Below are 21,734 nucleotides of genomic sequence, written 5' to 3' on the forward strand. Positions count from 1 at the left end.
TTCTCAGGGGGTTTCTGCGACCGGCCCTCTTGGGTACCAGTTCTCTAAGAAGCACAGGCGGGGTTGGGACCCAGAATACAGAAAGAAAAAAAAAAAAAAAAAGGCCCAACACCGTTGTTTTCGAACATCCCGTGACGTTGGACGATCCCTAGGCCGGACTAGGCCGGCTTCATCCTCCCTTACACAGGGGCGTCCGTTCTGAGCCCACCTAAGGCTGTCTGGTGCGAGGAGGCGGCCTTTAAGTGCCTTGGGCCTGTCCTATTGGGGTCCCGACTCTCCTTTCAGGGTGTTTTCACGAGGGCTGGCAGGAAGGGCCGGCAATTCCTCTCGCCGCCCTTCCAAGGACCAGCCCCAGACTAGCCATGTTGGTTGCCTCCAGGCCCCTCGTGACAGCCTCCCGCCCAAAGCGCTCCTTCGCCTCTGATTGGCTGCCCGCGGCAGCCTCATCCAATGGGGAGGACGGGCTCCGCTGACGTAGGCCGCAAGGCTAATGGGAGGAGAGACGTCGGGCGCCGCGACGCTCGCTACACCCGCCGGGCCGCTGCGCGTGGCCTGTGGCGGGGACGGCAGCCGTAGGCTCTCGCAGCCACGGTCTCCCGTGCATGTGGAGCCGGGGGCAGGAGGCGCCGGCTGGGGCGGGACTGCAAGCCCCGGGAGGCCCGGGGGTGGCGGGGAGGGCGGCACCGTGAATGCGAGCGGATCACCACGCTCCATTCCCAGAAACCTTCGCGCCGAGAAGTCTCTTGAAGGGAGTTGAAGCCTCCCTCGGCCGGGGGGGTCCCAGGACCGACGGAGGACCCGGCTTTGCAAGGCCCACCAGAAGCCCTGCTTTCACGGCAGCCCCCTTTCCAGGAGCTCTGGAGCGAGAAGGGGACCGCCGGGGCTGGCGGCCCACCTGTGCTGTTTTGCTCTGCCCCCACTCGAGGAAACAAGGCCAGCGGAAGAGGGCGCTTAGCACGGAGAGCAGGACCGGAGCAACACCCACGGCACAAAACAGCGGTTCCAGGTGGGGCAGAGAGGTGAAGCCAGGGGTGGAGGGGCCGTGGGGGGTGGCCCAGAAAATCCTCCCAGGGGCTGAAATCTGGGCCTTTGCAATAGTTGCCATTGCCCACTTCCCCATCCCCCCACCCACTCACCCCACCCCCACCCACTCCATCTCTGATCAGAATCACATCTCCCCTACTTTTAATTCTTACCTAATAGCCTTGACCTGAGTTATTTGGACCCTCGGTACCACCTGACAAAACTGCATGCCAGGAAAAGCCACCTTGTGTGTGTTGAGTCGGGGGCCTTTCCCTGGATATGGGTGGAAATTGCTAAGCCTGGAGTCGGGATAAGCAGTTTGCTTTGGGAAGGGTAGAGTGCTCAACCAGCCATGCACCTATTAAGCAGACTGAAAAGCTCAAGGGTCAGAATTCTTTGCCAGCTTCCAGGAGTCCTTTGTGCAAGACATCTGAGCCCAGAGTAACCTAGGTCCTTGTCCATGGTTCTGTAGAGACCTTCCCACCTAGTCCTGCAGATCTCTTTTATAATTGTGCACCCCGTTAGTTAGTGTGATAGAGTGAACTCGGGAAAAAAAGGGGTGTGGTACTTCTTAGAGCTAACTTCATACTCAAGATTGGTGAGGTTGTTTGGGGTTGTTGGTTTTTTAAGTGTTAGGTAATGATACCCATGAACCTGGAAAGGGATGCTCAGGTAGAATATGAGTAGCCAGCACGGCAGGAGTTGAGTTTCAGTAGGTATGTGAATGAGGATAATGATGGCAGCCATCTTGGCGGTGATAGTTATTATGGGCCAAATATGCACTGTGCTAAGCAGTTAATTTTAAAAGCATTGTCTCGTTTAATCTTTAAAACAATATTGTAAGGGCTTATTATTAGCGTTACAAGTACTATTATTCTCTTTCCTCTACTATTATCATCCCCAGAGAGGGGAAAAGTGAGATTCGGATAAGTCAAGTCATTTGCCTTGAATCCTATAGCTCGCTAATGAATAGCAGAGCCAAGATTCAAACTTCGGCTCACCTCTGGGCTCCCACATGTCACTAATGTAATGGTAATTTACTTTCTCATGATACCGTTGGCACAACTTCTGGCCTGGTAGTTCCTCAACTTATTATCTCTCACTTCCAATATTTCCCTGTCCTTTAAAAAAAAAAAGCCAATTAGATATAATCGTGCCTCTGAAATGTCTGTGATTTCACCCACAGGAATCTGATCTGTGAAAACTACCAACATGTGTTCTCCAGGCAGCTCCAAAATCCTGTACCGAAACCCTCGGTTCCTCCAATTTGCATTTTTGCAACTTCGGCACCAGCAGCAGAGTGGTGTGTTCTGTGACGTCCTTCTGCAGGCAGAAGGTAAGAGACTGGTGGGGTCTTAACCGGAAATCCACCATAGAATAAAAGACATTAGGGCTAGAGAGTAGGGGACAAAAGCAGGAAAATGCAATACCATTGTCTCAGCTACTCAGAAAGGAGTAGTTTCTGGGACAGTTCCTGTTTTTTTAAGAGTAAAAATGTGACTAGTCTTTTCTCTTAAAAAAACAAACAAACTCATTTTAAAGCTTTGTCAACACAGATAACAATATAAGGGAATGATTGTGAAGATTGAGTTGACATGTAAAGCCTATACACCAATGCTTTGAAATGTACTCAGCACATTTCAGTGTTCTATGATCCTATTTTCATATTTTCCCATATTCTTGCCAAGCTGCTGCTTAACTTTTTTTCCTTGCCCTTAACTTCATGATTTTTGTTGTTGTTGTTGTTGTTAGAACTAAAAATGTGTAGCTTATCCCCCCCTTCCCTTCATACTTGAAATTGTAAATCAGGATGAGGCACAACCTAATAAAAAGCCCAAGAGGAGTCAGATGTCCTGAATCTTAGCTTTGTGGGACACTAGCTTGCTTTCTCAGGGGCTGTTTCCTCTTCTACAGGGATAGGACAACAAATGTCCAGCCCTCTACAATTTGTAGAATATATCCAATAAAGTTTTCCACTTGATTGCTAGAATAATTTTTAAATAGTATATGATTCTCATCCTACCTCACTAAGTGCCTGTTGTGTACCCCAAACTGTACTAGGATAGGTTTGCTGTATAAATAAGCTATATACCTTAATTCCTGTTCTAAGGAGATTATGCTAGGGGAGACACTTCAGCAATCAGTTCATTACTATGCAGTGTAATACATAATCCCTGGCACACAATGCCAAGTCACTTCCAACTCTTAGTGACCGTATAGGTCAGGGTAGAACTGCCCCTGTGGGTTTCCGAGACTATACCTCTATAGGAGTAGAAAGTCTTATCTTTCTTTGTCCCTCAGAGCTGCGGGTGTTTCAGAACTGCTCACCTTGCAGTTGGCAGCCCAACTCATACTCTGTACGCCACCAGGGCTCCTAAGTCCCTGGTACAGTGGCTGCTGATAGGTCAGTAGTTTGAACTCACCAGATGCTCTATGGGAGAAACATTTGTTTCAGTTGGCTTCTGTATAAAAATTCTTGGAAATCCTGTGAGATAGTTCTGGTCTGTCCTATAGAGTCTGTATAAGTTGCAATTTACTTGACAGCAGTGGATTTCTATGGAATAATAAATGATATGATGGGCTAAGAAGAGATAGATGAAGGAGCCTTGGTGGTGCAGTGGCTATGTGCTTGGGTGCTAACGAGAAGTTTAATGGCTCGAACCCACTAGCAACTTGGGGAAATGTGGCAGTCTGCTTCTATAAAGATTACAGCCTATCCTATAGGATTGCTGAGTTGGAATTGACTTGATGACAGTGAGTTTGGGATTTTGGATTATATATTGAGGTAGGAGTACAGAAGAGAGATTTTTGTTTAATTTTTATCACAAACTATATCCATCCATCCATTGTGTCAAGCACATTTGTACATTTGTTGCCATAATCATTCTCAAAACATTTGCTTTCTACTTGAGCCCTTGATATCAGCTCTTCATTTCCCCCTCCTCTCTCCCTCATGAACCCTTGATAATTTATAAATTATTATTATTTTGTCATATCTTACACTGCCCAACATCTCCCTTCACTCACTTTTCTGTTGTCCATCCCCCAGGGAGGAGGTTATATGTAGGTCCTTATAATCCGTTCCCCCTTTCTACCCCACCTTCCCTCCACCCTCCAGATATTGCTACTCTCACCACTGGTCCTGAAGGGATCATCTGTCCTGTCCAGTGTTTTCAGTTCCTATCTGTACCAATGTACATCCTCTGGTCTAGGCAGATTTGTAAGGTAGAATTGGGATCATGATAGTGGGGGGAGGAAGCAAGCATTTTAAGAACTAGAGGAAAGTTATATGTTTCTTTGTTGCTACCCTGCACCCTGACTGGCTCGTCTCCTCCCTGTGACTCTTCTGTAAGGGGGTGTCCAGTTGTCTACAGATGGGCTTTGGGTCTACACTGTGCACTCACCCACATTTTACAGTGATAACGATTGTTTTGTTCTTTAATGCCTGATACCTGATCCCTTAGACACCTTGTGGTCACACAGGCTGGTGTGCTTCTTCCATGTGGGCTTTTTTGCTTCTGAGCTAGATGGCTGCTTGTTTACCTACAATCCTTTAAGACCCCAGACGCTATATATCTTTTAATAGCCGGGCACCATCAGCTTTCTTCACCACATTTGCTTATGTACCTGCCTTGGCTTCAGTGATCATATCAGGAAGGTGGACACCCACTGATAAGATTTTTTTGTTCTTTGATGTCTGATACCTGGTCTCTCCTACTCCTTGTGGTCACATGGGCTGGTGTGCTTCCATGTGGGCTTTGTTGCTTCTGAGCTAGATGGCTGCTTGTTTACCTACAATCCTTTAAGACCCCAGACGCTATATATCTTTTAATAGCCGGGCACCATCAGCTTTCTTCACCACATTTACTTATGTACCCGCCTTGGCTTCAGCGATCATGTCGGGAAGATGTGCATCATGGAATGCCAATTTAATAGAACAAAGTGTTTTCGCATTGAGTAAGTACTTGAGTGGAGGTCCAATGTCCATCTGCTGCCTTAATACTAAACCTGTAAATATATGCATGAGCTAGGCACGTTGATCTATTTCCCCATCATCCTATATAAATATATTTACATATGTACATGCCTTAATTTATACCTCTATAAATACCCTTTGCCTCCTAGTTCTTTCCTCTATTTCCTTTTACTTTCCTCTTGTCCCACACTCATGCTCAGTCCAGAAGAGGGATTTTTCTCCTAGACTTGGGGACGTTTGGAGGCAGGGGTTATGGACATTATCTTGAGGGTAATGTCCTGAAGGACAAACAGAAGTCAAAGGAAATGGGGGAAAGAACAGGATGTACAAGGTCCAGAGATAAGACCAGGCATTTGTGAGTAATTGGTATGGCTAGAGCACAGACTACAATAGGGATCCTGACCAGTGATCACGCTAGACAAAGAGCAGTCATGTAAGGTCTACAGGCCATGCACAAGGTAGAGAACTTGACTTCAGGACACTGGGAAATGTATTGAAAGATTTTAAGCATCGATGTGATCAGATACCTTTTTTAGAAATAGCACTCTTACTAATGAAGAGTTAATGGATTGTTAATGAGCCGAGACAGCCTGTTGCATAATCCAGAAGAGGCTGGTGGTCGATAATGTGGCAGTAAGAATGAAGAGAAACTTAAGACTGAAGTTGTTAAGGAGCATAGACTCCTGGGCTCAAATCTTATCTCTGCTACTTAAAAAAAAACAAAACAAAAACCATTGTTGGCAAATTAATCCTAATCATGGCAACCTCATGTGTTAAGAGGAGCACTGTACCTTAATGTCTTCTTGGCTGTAGCTGATCACCAGGCCTTTCTTCTGCTGGGTAGGTTCCCACACTGCTTACACCACTCAGGGACTCTGCTACTTAACTAACTGCATAGTCATGAGCGAGTTCTTCAGTGTGGCTGGATTCAGTCATTGCAGTTCACGTGAACCGAATGGATACTGGTAAAAGCGTTAGAATAATGCTTGGCACTCAAGATAATACTAGCTTTTTAAAAAAATCTTATCAAAGAATTAAGGATAACTTCTACCTTTTAGGCTTGGGTAACTTAACTGGGTGAAGGTGGTACCTTATGTGAAGTAGGCACCACAGGAGGTGGCTTTAGTGGGTAGAGAATGAGTTCATCTTCCAAAGGTTCTATTAGAAGTGCTTGCAAGGCATCCATCCATCACATATAGGCTCCAGTGTGCTTATGGTATGAATCTGAGAGCTGGAGGTCCTGGGCACATCACTGTCCTGTAGCAGTGTTAATGCTCAGTAGAGTTGAACCCAGATTATCTGCCTCCACACACGCTTTGTTAAAAAAATACACGCCCAAGTATTTGGTCCTTATTTTTGTCCAGCACTCAATGTGCCCAAGTGAATCAGACAGGCATAGTTCCTGTCCTTACAGAGCTTAGTCTAAACCTGACACTGTGACACAGTACCTTCTTTTGTGCCCAGAAGCACCTAAACCAGAGGAATGTTTTCGGAAGGGAATGATGTCTAAGCTAGGTTTTGAAGGATGAAAAGCTAGGGAAGCAGAAGGTAATGGCAGAAGGAACAGGGTTGTCTCCTACGTAGATTTCCGTGGAAAGAAAATGAGAAAAGGGCCAGTAGTACATTTGGGTAGTAGTCCATGCTTAGGCCATGACTTGCCTGTCTGCATGAGAGAACAGTGTGCGCCTTTCCCTACAGGTGAAGCAGTCCCAGCCCATTGCTGCATCCTGTCAGCCTGCAGCCCCTTCTTCACAGAACGCCTGGAGCAGGAGAGGCCAGCGCAGGGTCGGAAGGTGGTGGTAGAGCTGGGAGGCCTGAAGATCAGGATACTTCGGAAGTTGGTGGACTTCCTTTACACCTCAGAAATGGAAGTATCTCGAGAAGAAGCCCTGGATGTACTCTCTGCCGCCCGCCAGCTCCGGCTACTGGAGCTGGAATCTCTTCAGCTAGAGGGTGGAAAGCTGGTAAAGGCCCCTCAGGGCCGAAGACTGAACCGAGAATGCTTACAGCCTCCTATCTCTGCCAGAGTGGTGGCACCCAGCCGCCACCCTCGAGCCCCAGTACCTGTTAACCAGACACCCTGTAGCACTGGAGCAGTGAGGTTGAAATCTTCAGGGAAGGAAGAAGGTCCCCAGGAGAAAAGCAATCGCCAGAATGTAGAGAACTTGTCTGGCAACCTTCTGCTCAAAAGGAGTGCCAGACCCAGCCCAAATCAGGAAAAAAGCTCTTCACCATCAAGCCACAGTCAGAGGCCTGAGAAAAGCAAGGGTGACACCAACCTTAGCCCAGCAGCTCTTTCCCTACCCAGCTTGTACCCCTCTGTGAGCGACAGACTACCCAGAAAGATCAGGCTAAGCCGCTCAAAGCCAGCTCATGTGTGTGCCTCAAAGACGCCCAGTGTGATAAGTGGACCCAGCCCAGTGCCCACAGCCACTGGCCGGCGTCTTTGGCGACAAAGGAGTGTAAAGAAAGAAGTATCAGAGGACAAACAGAACCCGGGGAGCACTAATCCTCTACAGAGCACTCCAAGCCCATCTAGTGTTGGGAGCAAGAAACGGAGTCCGGAAGGCAGAACCCCTAACTCTGACTCAGTGGAGGAGGGACAAGTGGGGAGAGTGAAACTTCGCAAGATTGTGAATGGAACCTGCTGGGAGGTGGTGCAAGAACCCCCTCTTAAAGACTCTCAAGGTAGCCCCCACATCCCAGAACATGGTGGAGGCTTAGAAGAGCCTGCAGGAACTCAGCCACCTTCACTCATGGAGCAAGAAATGGCATCTGCGCCTGTAGATCCGTGTCAGGACTCCCCCTTGTGCTCTAGTTTTCAAGACATTCTGCTCTCCGCAAGATGTTCCCCAGACCACTCCATGGTGAAGTCCAAGATTGAGTCCAGCCCAGAGCTAGTGGGGAAAGAGGCTGTGCTGGCAACTGACTGCAGAGAGAACTTTGAGTTCGACACAGGACTCCTTGGGCAGCCCTATGAAGCTGAGGAGTACCGGATCACAAGTGCTGCTGCCACCAGTGAACTGGAGGAGATCTTGGACTATGTATTCTGTGGCTCGGACATTGGGCCACCTGTAGGGTCTCTGGAGAGTCCCAGGGCTGAGGGCTGTCAGACCCCCAGTTATCAACTGACAGACACAGGGAAGGACTGGAATGAAGAATGGTGCTTGTCAGACATGGACCTTTGGCCCAGGGAGCTCACAGAATTGGAAAAGGAACCTGTAAGCGAGAACAAAGAACCAGTGGAGCCCTTCAGTCCATTCATCATGCCCCCTGAGAACAAAGAGCCAACCGAGCCCTTGAGCCCCCTAGTCATGCCCTCCGAGATGAACGAAAGTGAAGTACTTTCAATGCGAGGCTCTTGGACTTCAGACCTGGAAATTACCAGCCCTCGCCCATTGGTTGGTCAGAGGGACAAACTTGTCCACATCGACTCTATTGACCATCTGCCAGGGTCCTATGGAGACTTCTCTTCCTGTTCAAACTGGTTAGAGACAGGGTTGGAGGTGTCCCTAACCATGGGTGAGGCATTGTACCCCCCTCCAGAGACAGACAAAATGATCAATGACTCAGAATTGCTGAAGCCATATGCTGACAGCTCTGAAGAGGAGATTGATGTGGTGAACTGGACTTCAGAGATGGTAGTACCCACCAGTGTTCCCTCGGTGTGGCCAGACCCTTCCTCAGAGTCAGAGACAGAGGTCGATATATTAACGTAGCAGAGAAGAGGGCAGGTAAAGGGATCTGGGAAAGGAAGGGAGGTGGTGGGGAACATTAGCTGGCACATGCCATCTTAGCACAAGTGGAGATGCATTAGGCTCTTTCCCTCTGTGGGAACCACACAGTAGCTAAGTGGTACCCTGGGTGGAAAATTAGGAACTCCTTCTGCAATTTACTTTCTAGTCATTAAAAATAATATACCAGGGGTCTCCAGTCCCAGCAGACAAGGCCAGCCAGATTTTAAAGGTCAGAGGTTATTGCATCACTGATAATTCACGAAAGTTGAGAAAAAACATCCTCTGGTTGTGTGTGTTCTGGATAAAAAAACCATTCCAGAAGGTGAAGTAGTGAAGTCTCAGGAGATAAGCAAGCAGTCGTGGAAGGACATTTATCTAGAATTTAATGCACAGAGTGCTTACTCACTGCCAGTCTGGGAAGTCTAGCCCAAACCTCCGTGGGGGCCTAGGAACTTACACTTCTGTCATCACTTCCAAGAAGTGAGTTGAAACAGTTGGGTTTTTTTTTTAAAGAAAAATAAATTATTTACTTCTCTAACCATAGCTGTTGCAAGTGTTTCATATGCTTTGCCATAGGAGTCCCAGATTAAACAATACCAAGAGGATCAATCCCATAAGGCTGTCTTTTGTCTAGGGGTGTAGTGGTTACCTGTTGGCCGCAGTCCTCAGTCAGCAGTTTGAAACCAGCAGCCTCTCCCTGGGAGTATGACAGGAGGGCTCTACTCCCAGGAAGAGTTAAATCAGAACCACAGGCGTTTCTACCCTATCCTCCGGGGCTCTAAGTCAGCATCAACTGAATGGCAGTGAGTTTGTGATTGTTTACCACATGATTAAGTTTTGCTCTATTACAAAAAACACTTTTAGTCAAGAACTTTTATTAACCAAATCCAAGAACTTTTGCAATGCCTTTCTGGAAGGTTGCCTCACAACGGAACCACCATTTCTGGAAGTGAGGAGACTGGGGTTTCAGGCACATGACTGAAGTTTGGCCATGTTCCATCATAAATGCTCCAACATCACCAGGGTCAGGGGACTGCAAAAGTGAAAGGAGGAAGAAAGGTTAGCAAATCAGACCCAGCAACCAAAGCCCTCTGAGAAATGTCTCTCTCCACTCACCCTTTGAGCCCCTCTCCCAACCCCACCCCCCACCCCAAGCTCCAGAAGCCCAAAGACTGTATTGCCTGGCAGGATGTTGGAAAGCACCACGGGCAACACTAGAGAGGCGGCCAGGCCCGCAGTACAATCACACTACACCATGAACAGGAAGCATCAGGGCTTGGGTAAACTAACTCAATCTGTAGTTTACAAAGATCCACAAGATTAAGGGATCCTGTTAAAATGCAGGCAGATTTCCTATCTGGGGTGGAAAGGTGGATTCTCAGCAGGAGGTACAACAGGAAGAAACTGGTTAGAAGCCCACCCAGGTAACAATTAGGGAGAGGGGTAGGAATACAAAAGGCACCTGAAAAGATTTCTGCCAGTGAAAGGAAAGCACGACAGCTGTCACGTGTCAGTTTAATTTACCAATAAGGAACGAATAGCCAGGTGAAAGAATCAAGAGACACGCCCTTATCGGGCATGCGGAAATTATTTCGCAAAGAAATGCTAAACAGCCAGAGGGCAGCAACTGCATTAATCGTCGGCACAATTTTCATTCTACTGAGGTTGAGCGCTTACAACTTGGCACAAATGAGACAGGGCTACACAGAGGACTTAACCACCAAGGTGACGGTCATTTTTCTGCCCGTCTCAATCTCCTCCCAATAAAAGGGGGCAGGGGCATTTCCAAGAGAGGAAATCAGAATGCAAATCCCGTGAGCAATGAGTTTTAACTTAAACTGCCGCTGATTCCCCCCCCCCCCCCGCCCGTAGTCCAAAGTCCAAACCGAGGCTGGGGAACGTCTGGTCCATTCTCCCTACGGAAGGTACTTCTTCAGCTCCTCCACCACCTCCTGAGGGTCCGGGAACTTGAGTTTGCGTGGCGGCCCCTTCTTAATCCCAGTCCACAGCTCCGCACCTGGGAAAAGGCAAAGGTGGCACGCCTCGGCCTCGGGCCCGAACGGCCGGCCGGCCGAGGCCCCCCTCCCCCTCGGCGCCGGGCCCGCACTCACGGCTGCCGTCCGGGCGCAGCAGCGTCACCTCGAAGCTGCCCCTCCGGGGCTTGGCGGGGTTCATCTGCACCGGCAGCTCGGGCGCCTCTCGGCGCAGCGCCTGGCTCAGGGCCGCGGCGTGGCGCCCGTACACGCGTCAGCTCGTGCTGCGGAGGAACGGGAGCCTGAGGGGCGCCCGGGGCACGCCGCCCCCAGCCCCCCGCAACCGCCCCAGGCCTCACCAGTGCTCGATGAGGACCTCCGCCGCCTCCGGGCCGCTGGCCGGCTTCTCTCGCTTCTCGGCCGCCGCGGCCGCCGCCGCATCGGCCTTCCGCTTCCTCCCGCGCGGCGCCATGGCGCCCGGAGCCCTGCAGGAACCGGAGCCGACCCGGGACGGGCTTCGGACAATGGCGACCCTGGCTCCGCAGCCCAGGCCCCGGCGGAAACTGCCTGGCGCGCAGCAGAGGCGCAGCACGAGGGCGGAAAGCGTGGCCCGGGGGCGCGCACGTTACACCCGGGGGCGGGACCTCGAGGTACCAGCACTTGGCTGAGCGGTGGGACCACTCAACCCTTCTAACCGGCGCCCTGGGCTTGGGGTTGGAGGAAGCTCTGTCAATCACCCGGGAGACTGAAACCCACACAGGTACCCATTCTGGCGAAATAGGGCACGCCACGATTCTCTCTGGCATCCGGGACCCCCCACTAGCCAGGGGCAGTCTGTACTGAAACCAGTTAGCTGCCAGCCCCCTCAGACTATGGAGCCATAAGGCTTTTATAGGCTAATTTTCAGACCAGCAGTCCGTTAATTGTAGTCCGATTTTAGATGCTCTATCAGATAGGTCTATCAGGGGTCCTCAAACTTTTTAAACGGGGCCAGTTCACTGTCCCTCAGATCCGTTGCGGGGCCGGACTATACTTAAAAAAAAAAAGCAACTATTAACAAATTCCTATGCATACTGCACATTAACTTATTTTTTTTTAAACAATTTATTGGGGCTGATACAATTCTTTTCACAGTTCATACATATACATACATCAATTGTATAAAGCACATCTGTACAGTCTTTGCCCTAATCATTTTTTTCTCTTTTCTTCTTTTACATTTTATTAGGGACTCCAACAACTCTTACCACAATCCATACATATACATACATCAATTGTATAAAGCACATCCATACATTCCCTGCCCCAATCATTCTCAAGGCATTTGCTCTCGACTTAAGCCCCTTGCATCAGGTCCTCTTTTTTTTCCCCCCCTCCCTCCCCTTTCCCCCCTCCCTCATATGCCCTTGGTAATTTATACCTCGTTATTTTGTCATATCTTGCCCTATTCGGGGTCTCCCTTCCCCCCTTCTCTGCTGTCCCTCTCCCAGGGAAGAGGTCACATGTGGCTCCTTGTAATCAGTTCCCCCTTTCCAACCCACTTACCCTCCACTCTCCCAGCATCGTCCCTCACGCCCTTGGTCCTGAAGGTATCATCCACCCTGGATTCCCTGTACCTCCAACCCTCATATGTACCAGTGTACAGCCTCTGTCCTATCCAGCCCTGCAAGGTAGAATTCGGATCATGGTAGTTGGGGGGAGGAAGCATCCAGGATCTGGGGGAAAGCTGTGTTCTTCATCGATACTACCTCACACCCTACACATTAACTTATTTTGAAGTGAAAAAACAAACGAGGCAAAAACACCCAGCAGGCCAGATAAATGTCCTCGGCAGGCCGCATGTGGCCCTCTGGCTGTAGTTTGAGGATGCCTGCATCTACGAAACTTGTCCAGCAGCAGCCGAGCAGCAGGCAAACCCCACTGACGAGCATGCATGAGAAGCCCAGGCAGGTATCTGGACCCCGGCCTCGGGCATAAGGGAAGTACCTACCACTGAGTGAGTCCTTACACAAAGTAGTATTCTCCTACTCTTGCCAATCCTGGGGACAAAGGTGCACAGCCATCGGATGGAACCAAACTGGCCCTTCTTATACTGAGAAACACAAGGACACAATCAAAAGGAAATCCCAGTCATTTTATTATGGGAAACTGTCCATTGGTGGTGGTAGTAGGAGGGGACCATTGAAGTTAGAGTGTTGTAACAGAGACCACAATCCAGCCTCAGGCCCATACAAAGTCTCCAGTCCCTCCCCAACCCCCACATTTAGGACTCTCCTCAGTGATAAAGATGCGGAGGGAGATTCTCTCCTCAGGACCAGAAAACAAGTTTAGTTTCTACTTCTTACTGAAGGCCATAGCCAAGCTAGAGGGCCTAAGGAAGCAAGGCTCCTTGAGACCCACGAGGAAAAATCAGCGCTGACTCTGCACCTTGGCATCAATCATAGATTCATGTTTAATCTAAGTAGGCTGTACAGCTGCACTAAGGTGAGTGATGGCATAGTGTGGCAGAAACGTGTGACGGATGGACAGCGGTTGTCACACTGACTGACCCGAGCCAGGGAGAAAAAGAAACAAACGAAAGAAATCCAAACTTGAAGGGACTCCATTTCCTGCTTCATTCCATGGGATTTCATGCCCATCTTCCAGTAAGATTGTTGACCACAGCGGGGAGGCCTCTCTGAGCAGTGCAAGACAGTTTACTGGTTGCCTCTTTAAAATCAGAAGCAGAGCCCACCTCCCCCAGGTGCAAGCAAAAGGGGGTGGGGGGACATAAATAACAAAAGGCCGGGCCTAGGACAAGGCTGGCAGCTTGGGAAGAGACTGTGAACAGGGGGTCCTATTTGTCCTTCTTGCTTTCCCCATCTGGCACTGTGGTGGAAGTTGGGGCCTCCGGCTGCTCCTCAGGGATACGGTCTCCTGCTTTTGACAGCTTCTTGGCTTGCTGGTAGAGTTCATTCAGGTTGAATTCTCGGATTACATTCTCCTGCAGAAAAGGGAATCAGGGTTCTTCTCTAGGAACCAGTTGCTGACCCCGGCACGCCAGAGAGCTGTGCTCCACAGGGTTTCCAGTTGCTGACTTTCCCAACTGGACAAAGGGCTTTCTTCTCAGGTGCCTGAGTGCACTACAACAGCCAACCACACCTTGAAGCAGCGGCTTGCTACTTGTGCACTGGACCTCTGTCCCTCAATCGGGTTCCTCTGCGTACAACACACCACATATTTGTCATTTCCACCTCCACCAAAATTGCTGTGAAATTGTGTGAAAATCTCCAAACATCTCAACAGATGCCTGCCTCAAGAAGCAGCAGCTGTGGAAGCCCAGACACCAAGAGGCAAGATCTCTGACATTGAGAAAGATAAATAGGAGATTGTGGAGCAGCACAAGGCTGATTAGAAAGTAGTGCACTTGCAAACTTTGCCTAAAATCAAACCCATTCCCCAGCTCCAAGGCTACATGTGTGCTTTATTCATGCCCACAAATGAAATTACCCTCACAAATTGGTGTTCTAAATTTCTGGCAAAGAATCTAATAACTGATAACATTATTTTTCGGGGGGTAGGGGGCGGTAATTTCATGTCTGCAGTCTTGTAACTAGTCCATGCTTTCAAAGTTAGTGGCAGAGTTGAGAATTAAACCCAGGTTGGGTTCCAAAGCCTACCCACTATTCCACACCCTTTCCTGAACCTCTTGGCCAACTTTTCAGGTACCTCAGAGAAGGTCCAAGAGACAGCTCGTCCTTTCTTGTCAATCTGTGGCCGCCGCATCACCTCCTTGCCACCTCGGAACAGGATCAGGGTAGGGAGCTGCTTGGTGAGGGGTGACGTGCTCACTTTGTACCTAACAAGGCCAAGTAAGGACTCTGTAAATCCATCTATATACATTACACAAAGTGGCCCCTGGCTCAGTCTCCTTGCCCAGGCTCTTACATACCGGGTACTAACATCGGTGTAGCGGCCAACATCCACCTTCCCAAAACTAAGCCCCGTACAGTTGTACCTGAGAAGAATAGGTATTTAACAAACTGAAACGGAAGGACGCAGTCAGTTGAAGGGAAGGAAGGGGGACAGCTTTGATTGGGGTACTATATAAAATCAAGGCCAAACAACAGTGACAGGGGAGGGCCCATTGTCTCAATCTCCACCACCATCTCTCCCCCTGCACTACTCACTTGAGAGAAAGGTCAGCGTAGATAGGAGCAAATGACTGGCAGTCGTTAGACCAATTGGCAAAGAATTCCACAATCCAAGTGACCCTCTTATCCCGCTCCAGCTCTTCCTGCCACACAGGGAGGAAGAGGAAGATGGATTATTTGCGCTACTCCCCACCCACCTCCCTTTTATGGCTTCCCCTCAGCCCTCTCCTCTAGCTCCAGTCAGAAGCCACAGTGCCTGCGACTTCCATTCAGAAGCACTGTTGCATTGCTCCCCCTAGTGGCCAGAGAGTACAATTACAGTCACCCACCAAGGCCCTAGAAACTGAGGGAGGTACTCACTCACATCAATGGTTTTATCATTGAAGTACTTGATGTACTCCGGGCCCATGTACAAGGGGGGCTTGCACGTCATCAGGAACACTAAAGACAAAAAGCAGCAGCCAAGGGAAAAACATAAGACCACACGCAGGCTGAAGGTTTACTTCAGTTACCCAAGAAGACAGTTTGTGAACACACTGGGCATACATTCTCTTCCTCTCAAAATAAACGTTCTAGGAGACTCAAGTCTCATCCGAGCACCATACATCAGTAGTTAGGTACAAGATAGGCAAGAGGGTGGGGAGAGACTGGTTCCGGACTGAGATCTGGCTCCTAAAACCAAGCCTTTACCCAGGGGGAGCTGATCTTACAAAAAAAGGCAGTATCCTCACCTATGCAGAGCGTGAGGTAAAGCAGGCCCATGCGGATGTCCAGGCGGAAGAAGAGAATGGCGTTGGCCACTTTACTAAACATGAAGATGTTGCCTATATGTTGCTCCACGGTAACTGAAACAGAGTTATCATGGGTCAAGTTAGGTTGCACCGTCTTCCTGGGGCAGCTTAAAAAGGAGGTGGGGAGTCCACGTCAAGTTCAGCCTTGGCATGGTATGTGGGACTAGTTCACCTAACACCTCCCCATAGACAACAATGAAAATAAAACAACAAAACACCCTTCTGAACTCCAATGAGCACACCTCCTGGCAAGGAACTGTAAGGACTAGTTCACCCCAGTATCCCCCACCCTCCAAACCCCTCACCTGACTCTTAACTCCAATGAAAGCACCTCTGGATGGCCTTTGGCCCCATCCCGAGAAAGGGACCTTGAACTCAGCTATACTTACTGGATCTGCGGTTCTTCATCATCACAATGGCACTGAGGAACATCAGGATCTCCACTTCTCTCTGTAACAGAGTCAAAATGATCGAGAGGCCCTGAGAGAGGAGGACTCCCCACAGGGCAAACCCGTCAAGATGGTATAAAACCCAGCAAAGACCCAAACAGACTGGCAACCATGATGAGAAAATTGGCATCAGACCCGAAGATCTAGACTCAGTGCCCACCCTGCCACACCCCACCTTGGGTGCCTGTCACCACAGCAGGAGGCTTCAGGGCTTTGTTCAAACTGGCGGCATCTAGTTCAAACTGTGATGATTACGTGAGACAAGGGAGATGAAGTGAAGATATGGTATATGGATGCCCGATAATGGTTTAGCCAACAAAGGGGCTCCAGTAAAAATAAAGCTTTTCTGGTATGAACACAGCATCTGGCTGTTTGTTGGTTTGGCTCAAGTGAAGTCATTCCTCTCCACCGAGCACTCAGCGTTCACGAGCTGAAGGGAACCTTTCAGAGCTCCTTCAGGCCCTTTCCGCACTCTCTGGTTTGCAGTTCTGTCTCACCTTCTAAAATGGAAGTGTGGTGTAAGCCGGTGCAGCAGACAATAAACAAGCAGAGACATTAACAAGCTACTTCGAGAGATTGCAGCAGTGAACAAGAAGCAGGTATTTGCAATAAACCTGCTGCCGCTGGAGTTGATTCTGACTCAGCGCACACCTAGAGTAGTGTACTGCCACGCTGTCGTTTTCATGGAAGCAGACTGCCACATTGTTCCCTCACTGAACAGCTGGGGGGTGCAAACTGCCGACTTCCCATTAGCAGCTGAGGACTTGACCACTGGGCCGTCAGAGCTCTTTTGTATATAACCAAAGCAAAACCTCACAGCCATCAAGGAAGATCCCCACTCATAACCATCCTTCTGAGGCTATAAATTTTGACAGAGCAGACCCCCTCGTCCTTCTCCGTCGGAACCACAGGTGGGTTGAAATAAAAAACCTTGTGGTAAGCAGCCTAACCCACGGTGCCACCAGGGTCCCTTGGAAATTTACAGAGACCCAAGTGATTATTTCTGACAGAACCGACCAACTGATTCACAGTTGGGATTCAAGGACCCAGGATTTTAACTTCAATATTAAAAAAAGACCCTTGTACACCAACGGGAATTCGATATGAACGTGCAAAGTTGGGGAACATGATGGGCCTTGGTAAACATCACACCTTAAACCGAAATTAAGGATTTTCATGAATAAAATCGTGTGGGTTAGAATTGAAACTTAAAATTGTCCCAAAAAGAATGTAAAGAGGAGGCAACTGGTCAAGAAACAAAAAGCCAATGAGGGAGGAGATTCCAACTCATGGCAGCCCGTTTTCCGTGGCTACCTTTCCTTTTAAGAAAGTCGATCACCAGACTGTTCCTTCTGAGGAGCCTTTTACATGGACGTCACTGTGCGCCCAGTTAGCAGCCAAGCACGTAAACTCTACGCCACTGCGTCACTCAAGCACCAACGGAACGTCCCCTAAAGACAGCGACTGGCTGCAAGTACTGCAACCCTCACTTCCTTTCCACTCAGGCATACAATGGCTGTACATTATTTCCCCCCCTCCCTGCATCTGGGGAGGAGCCGTGGAGGCATGGTGGGTTTTACGTTGGGCTGCTACATAAGGTCAGCAGTTGGAAACCAACAGCCGCGCCAAGGAAGAAAAATGAGGCTTTCTATACCCAGAGAGAGTTTCTGTCTCAGAAACCAACAGGGGCAGTTCTACCCTGTCCTACAGGGTCACTGTGGGTCGGAATCGAGTAGATGGCAATAGTGGTATAGTGAAGTTTCTTAATATGGCTTTCCTCAAGGGTTCATGAGGGAAAGGGAGCAGGGCCAGAGGGAGAAAGATAAGCTGATGCCGAGGGCTTACATGAAGAGCTAATGTTTTGAGAATGATGAGGGTAACAAATGTGCTTTATACAATTGATGTATGTATGGATTTTGCTAAGAGTTGTATGAGCTCCCAATAAAATTATTTTTTTAAATATATAATGCAACTCCCACCAAATGCAAACAGGGCATATGGAACACTGATAGAGGGGATTGGTCAGTTTTCGTTACCATCCCCTGGCTATCAGGATGAACCATTTTTGAAACAGCAGCAGAAAGAAGAAATGCTAAGGATCTTGGAAGCACACGTTCAAGATCTCTGAAGTGGCGGAGGCCACTGAGGCCAGATGCATCAATCAGATCGTGGCATGGAGACTCAGAGGAGAAGCACTGAGACGATGGGTACCTTCTTAGCATCTGGCCCTGGAGAAAGGAACTGTAGGACAGAGTGACAGATCGACTGCCTTCCTCCTGGAGGTAAAGGCCAAGAGACCATGTGGCTGAAAGGCTGAGAATCAGACTTGGCTGCTGGCTGAGGAAACCAATGACTATGTTCTTACTGTTTGCTGATCCTTATTTATAGTAACCTATTACTTTCCCTAACAAATCCCCTAATTAGGAGTATCCTAGATGAGTTCTGTGGTCATTGCAAAGAACTGTCAACCCCCGCACAGATGTCGAGTGCGTGGGAGGGATGGGTGGTGTCAGACGAGATAACGAAGGATGGAGAGTAGAGGCATGTGTGACTGACCTTGTGGCAATAGGGAAGCCAGAAGAGGTTAGATATGGTCACCTACATGTCATTTATTGCAGCAGTGAGCGCTGAGCGCGCTGCATCTGGGTAAGATTGTGTGACTAGCACTTGTAAATGAAATGTGAGTGGAAGGGATATGCCATTCTGCACCCAGCTTTCTTGTTCCATCTGCTGACTGGGTGACGTGAGGATGACCTCAAGGACATTCAGATTGCAGACAGAAGGAGCATAGGTCCCGCAGTGACTGTGTGAGGCAAAACTCTCTGAGTGATTGCTTAGGTTTTCGTTACATTGCAATTGGCAGTATGGATGATTTCCACCATATGCCAAAGACAGATACGTCAGCGTGTCGAAGCAGAGTGTCTTAGATGAACTCTGAGAAAGGCACACATGCCAGTCGCTGACCATGGAGCTATTCTCTGTATTTTCTGAGTGCAGAGAACCTGGAGCAGAACCCTCACCCGGGCGTCTAAGTAACAGTCTGAACCTCATTTCCTTCTTCAAGTAGGACAGGACCACCACTTTCCACGGTTTAGGCAAGGCCCTGGAGAAGGTGCTGACGGCTCAGTCCAAGGAGCTGATACACTGTATGGTTTGACCTTCGCACAAGATAAGGTAGACACTTTCCCTCCCATTCCCTGGGAAATTGCTGAAACACAGCATTCTTCAAGAAATCAACTAACTGTACTCCCTATTCCTGGCTTTATCTTCCCCTCGGAGCCACAGAGTAATTGGCTAAAATATTAATGTTTCTTTGTTTGCCTTCAGATAATTGTCAACAGATCCTTTGTTTGGGAACTTGTCACGGAATGCAGGCTATGTGACAAGAGCTGCATAAAAACCTGCCTTGAATAAAGAACTGGGCCTTGGAGTCCCTTCTCCTTGAGCCCCCTATGCCCTGTGTCCCAACTTTGTCTCGTCTTTTATCTCTACTCTGTTTTCTTAATTGCAACCGTGCCCCTCTTGTTCCTGGTCGATGTGTGAGTTGGCTCTCACATTAATGAACCTCTATCACCAAAATTCAACAACAGTCAACATTTTGCTAATCTGGTTTCATTGCTTCCATATTACTCATCCCTCACCTTTTTTCCCATGAAATATTTAAAGCAAATTCCATCCACATCGTTTCACCTATAAACACATGAATATGCATCTTTTACAGATAAGGACTTAAAACATGCACACACAACTACAATGTGTATCATATTTAACTTAATAGTTCCTTGCCCTCATCTAATATTTGGCCCTGACCCAAAGGACCTTGATTGCCTCAAAATGCTTTTGTATAGTTATTTGTTCAAGTTAGAAATGCATTTGAAAAAAAAAATGCATTTGACTGATGTGTTTCTTTGGTCTCTTTAATCTCTAATGGATCTGTCCTCCCTTTTAGCCCAGGCTACTGATTTATGACAGGCGTTGCATCACTGGTAGTGTGCTTTTCTGGATTCATAGTAGGTGTTCTAATAATATGTGTTCTGATAACAAACTTCTATCTTTCATATTTCCTACAGAGTAGTAATGAGATCTAGAGGTTTGAATACAGTAAGATCCGAATCTTTTGGCAAAAATACATCCTAGCTAGAGCATACTTCAGAAGACACACCAACTTTCCATCTGATGAAGAAGGCATCCACAGGTGATCCCTGCCTAGGTTCATTACTTCATCGGGGTTTGCTAAAAGGATGGGTTTAAGGTTCTACCAATCCTTCTGTATTTATCAATTCAATTTCTTCTACTGAAAAAAATCAACTTTCCCATATCAATTTTTTTGCTTACCCTAGAAGAAATGATATTGTAAAAGGCAAAATAATTGCTTGATTCTTTCCTTTTAAGAAATAAACTTTTGTTCTGTTTAGCTGGAATTCTGGAAACTTAACCTGTTACCGTTTTAATACAGACTCTAACATTGCTAACATACACTCTGAGAGGGGCATTCAGGCGACACTCCCTCAGCAGAATACAGACCCTGCCATACAGCACAGGGCCCAAGGGAGGCTTCAACTCCTTTTCCGAAGCAGCCTCTCCACTCGTACTTGGGAAGTACCACGTCCATTTCACATTCCCTTTACACTAAGCCTAACAAGTTCACGTTTGCACCCTCAGGACCCAGCGGAGTACCCCGTATACAGGTTGCTACCTGGTGGCTTGGAGTCCATTTCAATGCACAACCACAGGGAAGGACTGCTCTATAGGGTTCTCTAGGTTGTAATCTTTTTGTGTGCTTTTTGTTTTCTCTCTACGTTGTAATCTTTAGGAGGGCAGATGGCCAGGTCTTTCTCCCGCGGAGCCGCCGTGTGGGTGTGTTCGAACCGCCAATATGCATTCCGGAAACGTTCGCTGAATTCAGAAATGGCTAGTAGAGTGTGCAGATACTATGGGCAAAAATATGGTTTCACATCTCAATCACTAATTGCGTGCGCTCTGACAAGTCGCCTAACCAGGCCGAGATCAATGTCTTCATTGATAAAACGAGAATCCCACTACTTGCCTCATCGACCTTACTGGCTCCTTAGGAGGCCTGACTGACACCAGAGACCTTTAAGACCCGCGAAACGTTATGATGACTTGGTAGGGCTGTGGACCAAGACGAACGGTAAATGGGGAACGGTGGGGAGGCCCTGGGGTTGGTCAGCCTCTATAGCTAACCAGCGGTGCAACCCCGAAACGGTCCTCCTCCCCGATTTTCCCAGCGTAGGGTCATGACAGTCCGGACCCTCCGCTGTCCTCAGAAAGGCGACACCCAGACCTTCCAGATGCACCCTTGAGGCGGGAAGCTTCAAGGTCGCGGGGTCCCCAAGCAGGGATCGCTCACCCAGTCAAAGTCACACGGATTGCCGTCTTCCCGTTGCGTGGGGAGACCGTTGCACAGAGGCGGCAGCTTCCTCAGGAGTAAGAAAGATGCTGAAAGCAGGGCTGACAAGAAATAGTAAGGTCTGGCTAGCCATCGGGAAAGCCGTGGCACCGAGTACACAAGTGCAATCAAAGGTGCTAGCACCGCCATCTTCCCCGTCCTGGCGGCGCCCGCCGCACCGGCCGCCGTCAGTCAGGCCTCCGCCCCCACCCGCCGCTCAAATGCCCATTGGATCAGATCTG

General features: G+C 48.7%; 3 protein-coding genes across 4 annotated transcripts; 1 reads left to right on the forward strand and 2 right to left on the reverse strand.

Annotated features, from left to right (window-relative positions):
* Positions 1–2,235: 2,235 nt before the first annotated feature.
* On the forward strand, positions 2,236–8,718 carry BTBD18 (BTB domain containing 18). Its single transcript, XM_075548108.1, has 2 exons — positions 2,236–2,359; positions 6,698–8,718. The coding sequence occupies exons 1-2, from the start codon at positions 2,236–2,238 to the stop codon at positions 8,716–8,718; spliced, it is 2,145 nt and encodes a 714-aa protein (XP_075404223.1).
* Positions 8,719–9,594: 876 nt separating this feature from the next.
* SELENOH (selenoprotein H) lies at positions 9,595–11,314 on the reverse strand. The gene is made up of 4 exons (XM_075548110.1): positions 11,069–11,314; positions 10,848–10,993; positions 10,623–10,753; positions 9,595–9,769 (listed from the first exon to the last, which is right to left on the reverse strand). Exons 1-3 carry the CDS (start codon positions 11,179–11,181, stop codon positions 10,653–10,655), a joined length of 360 nt encoding a protein of 119 aa, XP_075404225.1. The 5' UTR covers positions 11,182–11,314; the 3' UTR covers positions 9,595–9,769; positions 10,623–10,652.
* Positions 11,315–12,824: 1,510 nt separating this feature from the next.
* TMX2 (thioredoxin related transmembrane protein 2) lies at positions 12,825–21,700 on the reverse strand. Of its 2 annotated transcripts, XM_075545687.1 has the most exons (8): positions 21,454–21,690; positions 16,023–16,083; positions 15,574–15,687; positions 15,207–15,283; positions 14,879–14,985; positions 14,641–14,706; positions 14,418–14,547; positions 12,825–13,692 (listed from the first exon to the last, which is right to left on the reverse strand). In XM_075545687.1, exons 1-8 carry the CDS (start codon positions 21,640–21,642, stop codon positions 13,546–13,548), a joined length of 891 nt encoding a protein of 296 aa, XP_075401802.1. In that variant the 5' UTR covers positions 21,643–21,690; the 3' UTR covers positions 12,825–13,545. The 2 variants fall into 2 exon arrangements, with proteins under 2 accessions (XP_075401802.1, XP_075401803.1); XM_075545688.1 differs by lacking the exon at positions 12,825–13,692 and having other exon boundaries at positions 14,423–14,547; positions 14,652–14,706; positions 21,454–21,700.
* Positions 21,701–21,734: the final 34 nt, after the last annotated feature.

Source organism: Tenrec ecaudatus, chromosome 4 (genome assembly GCF_050624435.1).
Source record: "Tenrec ecaudatus isolate mTenEca1 chromosome 4, mTenEca1.hap1, whole genome shotgun sequence".
In the NCBI taxonomy this organism is placed as follows: domain Eukaryota; kingdom Metazoa; phylum Chordata; class Mammalia; order Afrosoricida; family Tenrecidae; genus Tenrec; species Tenrec ecaudatus.

Coding starts and splice junctions, on each gene's coding strand:
- BTBD18 (XM_075548108.1), top strand. CDS start 2,236: ATGTGTTCTCCAGGCAGCTCCAAAATCCTGTACCGAAACCCTCGGTTC. Junction 2,360..6,697: donor CGTCCTTCTGCAGGCAGAAG/GTAAGAGACTGG, acceptor CTTTCCCTACAG/GTGAAGCAGTCCCAGCCCAT.
- TMX2 (XM_075545687.1), bottom strand. CDS start 21,642: ATGGCGGTGCTAGCACCTTTGATTGCACTTGTGTACTCGGTGCCACGG. Junction 15,688..16,022: donor GATGAAGAACCGCAGATCCA/GTAAGTATAGCT, acceptor ACTCTGTTTCAG/TTACCGTGGAGCAACATATA. Junction 15,284..15,573: donor TTACCTCACGCTCTGCATAG/GTGAGGATACTG, acceptor TTTTGTCTTTAG/TGTTCCTGATGACGTGCAAG.